The sequence below is a fragment of the Zootermopsis nevadensis genome, unplaced genomic scaffold, assembly GCF_977971745.1.
Source record: "Zootermopsis nevadensis isolate Lab colony 2312 unplaced genomic scaffold, Znev_1.0 Znev_ptg000004l, whole genome shotgun sequence".
Lineage (NCBI taxonomy): Eukaryota > Metazoa > Arthropoda > Insecta > Blattodea > Termopsidae > Zootermopsis > Zootermopsis nevadensis.
The window spans coordinates 7,478,046-7,489,326 of NW_028259136.1; the positions used below are offsets into that span (position 1 = coordinate 7,478,046).

The 11,281-nt window shown below is 35.7% G+C and overlaps 2 protein-coding genes across 9 annotated transcripts in view; one reads left to right on the plus strand and one right to left on the minus strand.

The window, feature by feature from the left end:
- ewg (DNA-binding protein Ewg) overlaps nt 1-9,389 on the plus strand; it is a 23,424-nt gene extending 14,035 nt beyond the window's left edge. For 4 of the 8 annotated variants that reach the window (XM_022057153.2, XM_022057157.2, XM_022057158.2 and 1 more), the window contains exons 11-12: nt 733-943; nt 3,773-9,389. In XM_022057153.2, coding sequence (XP_021912845.1) covers nt 733-943; nt 3,773-3,825 — 264 coding nt within the window. In that variant the 3' untranslated portion in view covers nt 3,826-9,389. Of the gene's footprint in view, nt 1-732 lie in introns of all 8 variants that reach the window. The other 4 variants (XM_087343055.1, XM_087343054.1, XM_087343056.1 and 1 more) reach the window with 1 other exon arrangement.
- Nucleotides 9,390-10,456: 1,067 nt separating this feature from the next.
- COX5A (Cytochrome c oxidase subunit 5A) lies at nt 10,457-11,217 on the minus strand. Its single transcript, XM_022057170.2, has one exon. It carries the CDS (start codon nt 11,100-11,102, stop codon nt 10,641-10,643), a length of 462 nt encoding a protein of 153 aa, XP_021912862.1. The 5' UTR covers nt 11,103-11,217; the 3' UTR covers nt 10,457-10,640.
- Between the last annotated feature and the right edge of the window lie 64 nt (nt 11,218-11,281).

Here is an 11,281-nt window from a genome sequence, read left to right on the forward strand (position 1 = left end):
CGATGCCGAACGCTTGAGAAGACTTCATTTAATTCAATCAATGTGACTGGTTCATATGTTATAATTGAATGTAAGAAAAGAGATTTGATGTGTGAGATTGTTGAATTTATCATATATAGCTTGTCAAAAGTGTTTTTAAAGGAAGCTGAAGTGAAGAAGAGAGTGTGTATTTGATTATTGATTCTGTTTTCACTCATTTTACGAGAAGCTTCATAGTATATATTTATAATATTCCATCCCTCTATTATCGTAGTGCTATTTTTGCTGGGTTTTCTTATGCATGGAAGACTGCACAGAGAGAATACAATGCCAATGACCCTGTTTCTATGAATTGATTTTTGGTAAAATTATGTGTTGGGAACTTATCGAAATGGAAGCCTTAAAATAATTATTTTTTGTTCCTGCCTTGCAGTTCTTATGCTTTACTTAAAGGCCTAAGTGAAATATTTAATACTGTCATGTACATTGAATTTAAAAGTATTTAAGACTGAAGTCATCCTGCGTGGATGAATGTTTTATGTTCTACATGTATATATATCCATCTGCCCGCATAAAATGGATGATGCAAGAACAAGAAATTTATATGCACAATATGTTATGAGAAGCCATATGGTGTTAGTCTGGGTGAATAATATATAAAGAAGTTTAATTCCTAGAAAGTGTGAGCAGATTAATCAGCATTTCTTAACAGTCATATGAAATGTAAGCTTCCTTTGTTCTGGCGTATCTTAGGGAGAAGATCGCCTGTTCCAGGTGGTGACACCCATGGTACAAGTCCCGAAAGTGGAACCAACGAACGGTTCGGACACTGTGGACACCATCACGGTCACGCCTCAGTTAATGGGTACACATCAGGTTGTAACAATGAGCAACGAGCCTCAGGTACTTCAAGTGCTGTCGCTGAAGGATGCGGTCTTAACAAAACCTATCGTGACCTCGGCAGGTGAGGTGAAAGAGGAAGTAGCGACTGCCTCGTCGGACCAGTAGGGGTGTAAATTTTGCATGAGTGTATGTGTGTGTGGATGTATGTGTGAGACAGAGCCAGGTGATATGTGTCTATTTGTGCAGCAATATGAACGTGTTTGTCTGTGTGCATAGTTTGTGTTCCTTTTTAAAAGGAAAGACCATCTGGCTTTGTTGCTAATATCTGTGCAAAAAATAAAATGGAAAATAATTAATTATTCTCGGGCTACCGGCCATGTAAGGTGGTTTAATGGAGAAAACACCAATGTTTCAAGAACCAACTTTGTCCTCGTTTTAATGGTACTGAGTTCTGAGGACAAGAACAGAGATGGTTCTTGAAACGTTGGTATTTTCTCCGTTAAAGCAACTTACACGGCTGGTAGCCCGAGAAGAATTCATTATATTTAGTCGCTGTGAAAGCTTGAGATCATACAAAAAATAAAATATGATTTTAACATTACAGTTATCTCATAAACAGTGGCGTATGTACCGGTAGTCTGTAGTGGCTGAGAGGGCTGCTAATGTTCATTAGTTTCAGGGTATTTCAATTTTTTATTTTCATCACTTTTGAATGAACTGTGTTTGGTAGTACTCTAACAAGTCCATAAAAATGGGTTGATTAAGAATAACCACAATTTCTGAACTAAAATGCTACATTTAAATAGGAATGGTAGACCTGTAGCTTAGAGAACCTTAATAACTCGACTTATTACCTGACAGCTCTTGTATTTTTTTTGTGAAAGAATTAACTTAATATTATTTCAGTGACACAGTTTATGCAAACTAAGAAAAGCGTGATTATATACAGTTTTACAAAGTGTTGGTTCACGTAGCGTGTAAGAAATAAGTCAAATGAAGTGAGTGCAAAGGATTTTCATTTACTTGCACTTTCCCTGTGTTCATTACAAAATGTGTTAATAGTGTAGTTGTTTACTGTGTGTGTTACGTACCTGCGTCCATTGTGATAGTCATTCCCCTTCCAAGCGATTTAAATGGATAGTATGAGATTATAAGCCCCAAAATCTCCTTACTGTGGTAAAAATTAAAGAATCTCAGGTTAGGAAAACAATGAAGTAAGAAATATACTTTAGTGTACAAAGTTCCCACAATCTGAGGTATTTTAGGAATCTCTTTGCTGTCCATTTTATCGGTATGATTGAGGACACGATTGACTTGTAGCAAATCACGAGATAGAGCTGACCAAAATTACGTGTAAATGCCGTACTTACGCGTGTTACAAAGAATTATTAGTTCAGATGTTGTGGTTGGGCTCCAGTTTTTAAATAACATAAATAGTTTGTAACCTACAAAATTACTGCAGAGTGCCATGGAAATGCAAAACATTCTTTTATTTACCATTCAGCAGTATAAGAATACAAGGTATTTTCATGTGAGAGTCATACTTTTTACTGTAAAAGGATTGATTAATTATTTGTTTTGCAGTTTTAGTGTATAGAAATTGTCAGACGCTTTGGATTTTAACAATTTTTTTGGAAGCTGATAATACATTAGCCCTCGGTTTTGTAGTCATTTAAATAGTTCCTAAATGTGACATTTTATATAAAATGTTGAATTTAAAGGGGTTAATGCCCTTGACGTGTCAGAGTACTACATGCGTGACGTTTTTGTCTTATTAAGGAGAACAAATTTGGATTTTGAGAGAATTATTATTTGGGGGGGAGATACTTTGTTGCTATGAAGATGGATGTCTTCTTTAATGATATGATTGTAGTCTGGTGGATACTGACTGATGATTCAGAGGAGCTTACTGCCCTTGAATCATCAGTCGGTATCTTACAACACCGCATGATATAACATCCCACAAGACATGCATTTTCATACTTGTCACTGTGAGAACCTGAAGTCTCACCAATTATGTTAGTATACAGAGAAAAGTGCAAAACTCAATTTCTGCGGTAATTCCGCCATATATATCCTTGTTTAGGGCAAGAACAGACATCGTTGGACTCTGTGAACTTTACCATGGCAGGCAACAATTTTTCTTTTAAAGAACTGCTGGACATAAATGGTTCATACATTTTGGACAATGCTGTTAATGACACAACTGTTCCAGTAATGCGTTTCATTATCATTCACCTCCATGTACAAAGGATTAACATTATAAAGAGAACAGCCATGTTAGGAATGTATATTTGATGGTTGAGAGAGGGCCTGATACAAAACACCAAGTATTTCATCCACCATGTAAGCATTCTGAGTAGATCCTACATCAATTCCTTACTGAGAAGGTTTGCAGTTTTTACCAATGAAGTGCTGTTTGAAAGTGTGAACTATGCATTCATTTAGAACATGTTTTAACTATCGAGGGAACTGACCTACTAAAATGCATGAAAATAGAAGAATGATGTAATATGATAACAAAAATCATACTGAAACATTCATATGTCAGACAGATTTGATATTACAATCTTGAGATCTGAAACTGCCAAATTAACAAACATGCTGTGAGCTGTAGCTTCTATCTGCCGTAATTGAGGAGTAAAGTGTGACATATTGTAGGTTAATTGAAAGCAGTGTAGCATTGTTACGATACATTTTGAACATTTGGCAATCTCATTCATCAAAGATGAAGATGTCACACCTTCCAGCTTCTGTAATTGGATAATGCTCTCTGCAGTCCTTTTAAATTTTTTGCCTATTTCTTAGTAATGAGCTAAAACCCTTTTGGCTGGTCACAGTGGCCGCGTGGTCTGAGGCGTGGGCCTTGTGCCGCTTGGACACTGGGACCGTGGGTTCGAATCCCACTCAAGGCATTGATGTTTGTGTGTGTTGTGCTGTCCTTGTACAGGTAGAGGCCTTGCGATGGGCCGATCGCTCGTCCAAGGAGTGCTACCAAATTAGATCAAGCAAACCTCCGAAAAGAGAGGAAAAAAGCAGACCCCTCCAAAGCGGGACAGATGCTAAAGAATAAGAAGAAGAGCTAAAACCTTTTTTAATAAATCTTCATCATCATAATGCCGTGCCTTGAGAATTTCACATCTGTGGATACTCTGTTTGCAATACCATTTCCTGTCGCAACACATTTCTTCCTCTTGTATTTGTCCATGGTCTTTCTCTTTTCTTTGTATCCCCCTTCACATTGTTTTGCTGTGCGTAACATTGTTGTTAATTTAGTGTTTAAATTAAGAATAAATATGAAATTTATGTGATTGAAATGTTATTTTACATTCTTTACCAAAATTAGTTCAACACAATTTACATTGTTTTGCAAGTTCTGTACTCACACAGAATATTACTTCCCTTTTCGCAGTACTGATGTTGCTGCCATCTGAGAAGTTAACACAACTTCCATGTTAGAATTATTGATGATGGGGCATTAAACTCTAAGAACATGGGTGTCCTCTGTGGTGTGATTTTTCAAAAAGAAGAAATTACCTCTTTAATAGTGAATATTGCTTTTGGTATGGGTGGAGGGAATTGTTCTCTTGTACTAGATGAAGTTTTGTTAAATTCAATATGATCCAGGGTTGTATTTGTATGGTTAGTGAGAACATATTCTTGGTTTCTGGTACCAACATAGGTATTCTGTTCAGGCCCCAAAATGTCTCTGATAATGATTTCATACACATGGAAAAAGGAATTATGTAGAAGTAGGATATGAGGTTTTCACAGCAGTGAGTCTGAAAGATGGCTGTCTTCTGGGTTGTTGCACAGTGCGATTATGGAGGCAGCAAGGACCACTGAAACGTCGGTAAAATTCTCTACCAGGATACACGGCGCAACAAACCAGAAGACAGCCATCTTCAATTGTGTAGATCTTCCAACTTGAAAAAGGCGCTGAACCATTTTCATCAGTCTGATTTTAGAGGTGCATATATCCTTTGAAACAATCCGTGATCCATGTAAATACAATGACAATAAATGTGAAACAAATAACAATCCATGTGTGAACTGTCCTTGACCTGCTTAAGGCATTGATGTTTTGGACTTCACATTCGTTCCAAATTGACTGTTTTTTGTTATTGTTTTATTTTTTTGGGGGGGGGGGGGTATTTTCAGCAATCAGCAAATTGTTAAAATGAGTCTGTCTGGCATTGTGAAATGTATTGATACATATTAATGAGACTGATCCAGTTCTGATGGATAGTCTCATGCAGTAACCAAATAGCTCAGTTCTGAGTCCTTCCTTGTGCCCAATACATACTGTGTATGGACAAACAGTGTATATATATATATTTTGCATTTAGACTGATGAGTGAGTGTTCGACTGTTATGTTTCTTTCTTTGTCAGATTTTGTTTTCTTTTGCACTTTTATTTTGCTTCATGTGATTGTTGTGCCATAGAAAATATTGGTAGTGTAAGGACACTGGTCATGAAGATGTGGTACGTTTCAGTTTGCTGTACAACCCCATTCTTATCAGCTTCTCCTTTGATTGCACTCCTGTGCCAAAGACAGTATTTTGGAACATGGATTTCACAAGTCATGTGCTGTTTCTTCAGGGATTGAAATTTAAACAAATCAGGTTCAGTTTTAACTGAAAATAGACTGATTTTGTTATATTAGTTTGTAAATATGCACAATTTAACTTAATTGTAAGGCATTAACTGCCATTATATTTATTGGCTTCTTGCCATACTTAAGTGTCACCGTGTGTTATGATTGTGTCCAGTAAGCAAGATTTTATGTCTGCCTGAAGAAAATGTACCCATTTTGTGAAAACCTTTCCCTGCCATTGGACCAAATGAGCCACCGAGGCAGGTTCTTCCAGGTCTGACATAATTCAGTATGACGTGTGCTGAGAGTGTGATGTTCTGTTGAGTGTAATTTATGTATGTGTTAAGAGATTGCACACCCATGCAATTATTTTATATTTAGCACTTCCTGCTAGTTATCTTGTGCATAGAAGATTTTGTTATGTTATACAGTTTTTATGAGCGTTCTGACAGTTCTTGCATTGCCTGTGTCACCAGGTTTGTCAGTAGCAGGACTGCGTAACTATACTGTTCGAAGGAAAAAGTGTCTCAATGACTTGAGTGTGGCAGAATGGTCATCCAAGTCCTCTGAAGGTTCAAACATACACATTAGAAAGTACAGCAGTTTTGTCCACGTGTTAACTGAATCAAAGTATTACAAGAATGTTGTGAAATTTTACATATGCAGAACAGCGGTAGACAAGATGTAAAGGTATGAAACAAATGGTTAAGACACTTTTGCTCGTGTACAGTAGATCAGTCAATATTTCTCGCTATTTAAGTGTTTCTTGCAGTTGTTATTATTTATGTGAAGAAATATTCAGCCAATTGAATACTGTACTTCAGGCATTACTTTTTATACTGAATTTTGATTTGCTGATATTTTCAGGTAGGTTATAATAATGGATGAAGTTGATTAACTTGACCTTTATTTTTGTTGCACTTAATATTGGAATGTTTTTACATATTTACCCATGGCATTTAGGAATTCTACAAGATTTTAATCAGTTCAGATGTTGATTGTAAAGTTGTTAGAGAGAATTACATCCTGTGATATGTGATGAAGGTTTATTCTTCTGTATACTGTGTCTCAAAGTCTCTGTACTGCAGCTATTTAGTATGTTAGTTTATGGCGGTCTCCGGGAAAACACAAAACTCAGTTTTGTTCTCTCCTACCAAGAAACACCTATTCTCTCTGATGGTTCACATCTTGCCAGTTTGGTCATGATGATTTTTGCATTTGCAAGTCCGTGATGATAGACAATTGAAAAATGTATTAATTGGCTGAATAAAGAACATTTTATTATGATATGAATGAAAAATGTATTAATTTATTACAAACAGCTCAAACAATTGCTGTCTTACTGTCAGTGACATTTTTCAGTTTTAATCTTAATTAAACATATTGAAATAAAACAAGAAACATAAGACAGCATGTTTTGGGTTACTTCAGTGAAAAGTAAATTACTAATTTTAATGAAATGCTTGTAAGAATAAGGGGGAAAATCTGATTGAACAATTTTTTAAATTGAGGCTTGCCACAAAAGAGTGGGTAACATTACTTGTATAGCACATTTTGAAAACTGGACAGCAGCAAAGGTCACAGACATTCATGTTTCCTAAGTGCCTTTCTAACAACTTTTATTTTCTTCAGAGTTAAATTTTTGTGAATAAAATTACTCCAGGAAAAAGAAAAAGGTTAACTGTTCAACTACTTAGTAACTGCTGCTCCAGATTGGCTAATCTTGTTGAGATTAGACACCAGTTTGAAGACTAAATTATTATACTAGCATTTTTTGTTTGCATTCAACTTCATTTCCATATTGGTGCATAGCTGAGATTCACATTAATAAAGCCATCCCTGAGTATTTCGTTTTATTAATTGCCAAGAATTTCTGCCCTCATACTGTTCAGTGTAGTGTGTAGTTCAACTTTTTATACTTTGCTTTTTAAGCTCTATTTTGTTATCCTACCATCTATGCCCTTGGTCTTAAAGTAGTTTCTTTTTATGAACTTTTTCAGTGATCAACCCTTCCCAGTATGTCTTGATTTAATTTTATAACCCTGACAGTTGTAGGAGAAGAGTATGTTTGTAGTTCCATTTTATTTTAATTTAAATAAGCTCTTTCCTTCTTTTAATTGTATTATATAAAAATTGTTTTTTAAAGTCCTATTCATTACTTGACTTCTTGAATATTTACATCAAAACTACAGGTGTTTAAAAATTACTCTTTGAAGTTGACCTGAAACTGCATTGTGTCATCCTGATGTATATTAAGATAATTAAATTTTAAGCTTTGGTTATGATCTTCGTCATAATCTGTATCTACAACATATACTTTTCATACATTCTTTACATACTTTCAAACTTTAACCTGTCTTTGGATGCATACATTATGAAGCATTTCTTAATTTCTTCATACATAATATACCGTTTCTGTTTTGTGTAATTTATGTTCACAAGCACTTTGTAGTTTTCTTTCTTACATTCCTCCCATTAAGTCTGTAATGTTTTTCAAAATGTATTCCCTTTGATGTTCTAGGAGTAGAAACATGGTATCATATGGTATGATTATTTTGTGAAAACAAAACTTTTGCTGAATACATGTAACTTCAAAATATTTGGCTTGGTGATTTGAATGTTAACAATATTGTGTATGTTTGTAATTTGTCTTCATTTATGCACAAATTTAATTTATAAATGTTTGACCAACTTAATGTTTGTCATGGTAATTCAAAGTTCTTGAATTTGGTAATACATTTGAAGATTTCTGTCTTCTGGGTTGTTGCGCTGTGTAGACTGGTTGATGTTAATCAACGTTTCAGAGGTCATACTGCCTCCGTCATCAGGGCGATGGTTTAAAATTGGTTTAGAAAACCATATTTAGACCAATTTTAATCCATTTTGATCAAATGAATTAATTTCCCTGTTGCCACTGATGATGACCTCTTGAGGTTGAAACGCGTATGGCACTAATGTCTTTTTTATAGTGTTAATAGTTTGTTTGTTCGCTTATTTTATATTCTAATACACTACACGGTATGCAAAGTTTCAATCTTAATTCTGCATCTCTTTCACAGTGTTTTAATTTTGTCTTAGATTCATTTGAATAGCACATATCTGTCGTGATGTATCTTGTTTCCTGGACACAGTCTAACCATGCAGAAATGGTCTAATGTTTGGCACCTTTGGAAAATTAATTTGAAAGACTTCTAAACCCTACATATAGTATCAACTCATCACTGTCTGTATTGTGTACTATTTATCTTGATTTTCATGGAGTGAGTCAATACTGATAACTATGGCGTGTGATGTGGAAATAAATCAGTACTAGGTACGTAATTGATGATGTCCTGTTCAGTGATAAAAAAAAAATAATTCCAGGCATGTGCAATTTATGAAAAATATGAAGTTACAACATCAGTGCGATATATGTGATCCCATTCATGTAAGTTTTGTGCATGTGTGTAAAACATAAGAAAAATAGGAAAGATAAAAATGTTTTTTTTACTGTGGTAGGAAAGCTAGTAAAAATGTTGTCATATCTTTCTTGTTTATTGAAGTCAATGTCAAGTTTAATACTTCACTAGATCTTAAATGTTTTCTGACGTCTAAGAAATGGACATTTTTAAAAGTTATTACTCTGCCTTATATTGTGTTCAGGTCATTGGTAATTTATATTTGAGAATGTTTTAGGCAGTTCATGTTTGTTTTTAAGTAATTTGACATTGTTTTGCTGTAATCCATAGGTATTTAAATTACGTTGTTATATAATATGCATTATTACGATACTGTTTGTATCCTCAGTTTTTGTTTGTACCAGTAGTGCACTGTCTGAGTGAGGGACACCAGTAACACTGAAATGTGATCTTGTCTCCAAACATTTGAGAGAGCACCACCGGTTTCTACCATCACCATTACTGTTATATTTGACTGTTCACCATGTTGGTGAACATTGCATCTTTAAAATATACAGCAAGGGTATTCCAAGTTTGTTTTATTTAACCGATATTACAACCCCCAACATGGCAAGACAAATTGCATTCCGAAACGATGACTGCCGACAGGAAAAGAGGACATTATGTGATATTTGCATGTGGTGGAATAGGCCCTAAAAGCTGATTGTTTTCCCATTACCTTACTACTTAAGAACATGCTGTTATTATCAGGATATTGTGAACTTGTAGCTGAACTCTTTGACTTCATTGCAGTAAATGTGGTGACATCTCAGTATACAAATCTGAGGCTATACTGTGCATGAGCTGTTGCAGAAATGGCACAACAGAATAAAGATGACTGAAAAATTCAATGACGACATATCCATTCATGCTGCCTCACTTCAAGCGCTGATGCTGTGAAGAATTAATGACAGTTTTCTTCAGAAGGGAAAGTGTGTTTCCATGTAGACTTGTGCATTCTCAGCCTTCGCACGAGATGGATATGTCTTCAGTTTCGCGTTCTGTCTGCTGATACCCAGAAAGAAAGTGCCTTTGGTATGTGATAGGAAGAAGTAAGATGTGTCTGTGCACAGGTCATGTGATTTAGACCATGATTATCTTCAACTGCATTCAAGTTGAGAATAGATAACGGTACTTTGATTAAATCTAATATTGAATGGTATTATGAAAAGTGGAACAAATTTTCAGTTTTCATTTAGACTGGATTATTTTAATGACCACTGTACATACGAGCATAATTAATTTCTTTAGCTTATCCAAAATACGTGGGGAGAGGTTCAATAAAATTATTTATGCTATGAGGATAAACATTAATATCTTACATAAATGAACATTCATTACAGTATTAAAACACCCGTCATCAAAGTCACTGCACCAGCAGATCTTATTTACGGCACATATTAAACTTAGCAAACTCAATTTACCAAATTTCTGGTAGGACAAAAAAGAATCATGATATTGGTTACTACTATAGCACACAAGTTATGGATCAAATGTGATTAAGGTAAGATTGACAGAAGTCACCTTATCCAACAATTTCCAGACCTCACCCTGCTTCCGACCACTCACCTTCTCTCAGCTTTGATAAGAAAAAAACACTTCAATTTTTGTGTTGTTTATTTTTACAGCTACATTTTTTCTTTTAATTTAAATGAAAATGTACACTGCAAAACTTTCATACCACATTACTGACCCACATAATGGGCCTTTCATGCGCTGAAATTTATTGCAGTATTAAGAGTTCACCATTCCAACTAAGTACTTTCTATGTCTCTGCACTTGCCTATATTTCATACACATTCTTCAGAGCCAACTCTGGCTTGTGATAACCCATTTCTTCCGGGGTGCTGACGCCCAGTTCATCTAGAGTTGGTCGGATCTCCTGAAGAATATATGGGTAAATCTCTTTGACGCGACCCCCACACTTCGACTGAACAGCCTCGAGGAACCTCACAGCCAGAGCGAAGTCGCTTACTCGTCGACATGCTCGAAGTGCAGCGCTGATGATTTTAGGTTCTGGTACAAGGTCCATACCTGCCAAGTCGTTCATCGCTTTGCGAATCTCCCAACCATCGATGTCTTGTCTATTAAAATAGGCTTCATACCTTCTGTCGAATTCTTCGTCTGTTTCCGTTGAATGCTGCGACATCAACCGGGTAGGTACAACTGACGTTGTACGCCCAATATTTTGTATGGCAACACTCCGAACAACTGAATGGATTCGGCAGACTAAAGTTCTTAGCATTCTGGCGGCTGTTTGATTAGAAAATTAACGTGTACTTCCTAGTTCTTCCTCCTCCGATATCACACCCAACCTTCAGCTGTTGCCCAAGAGCGAAGACGAAGAATCTAAGATGGTAGAAATGCGAGAGTTCCGGTCACAGATATTATACAAATGCCTAAACCCCTGTGATTGACGTCGTT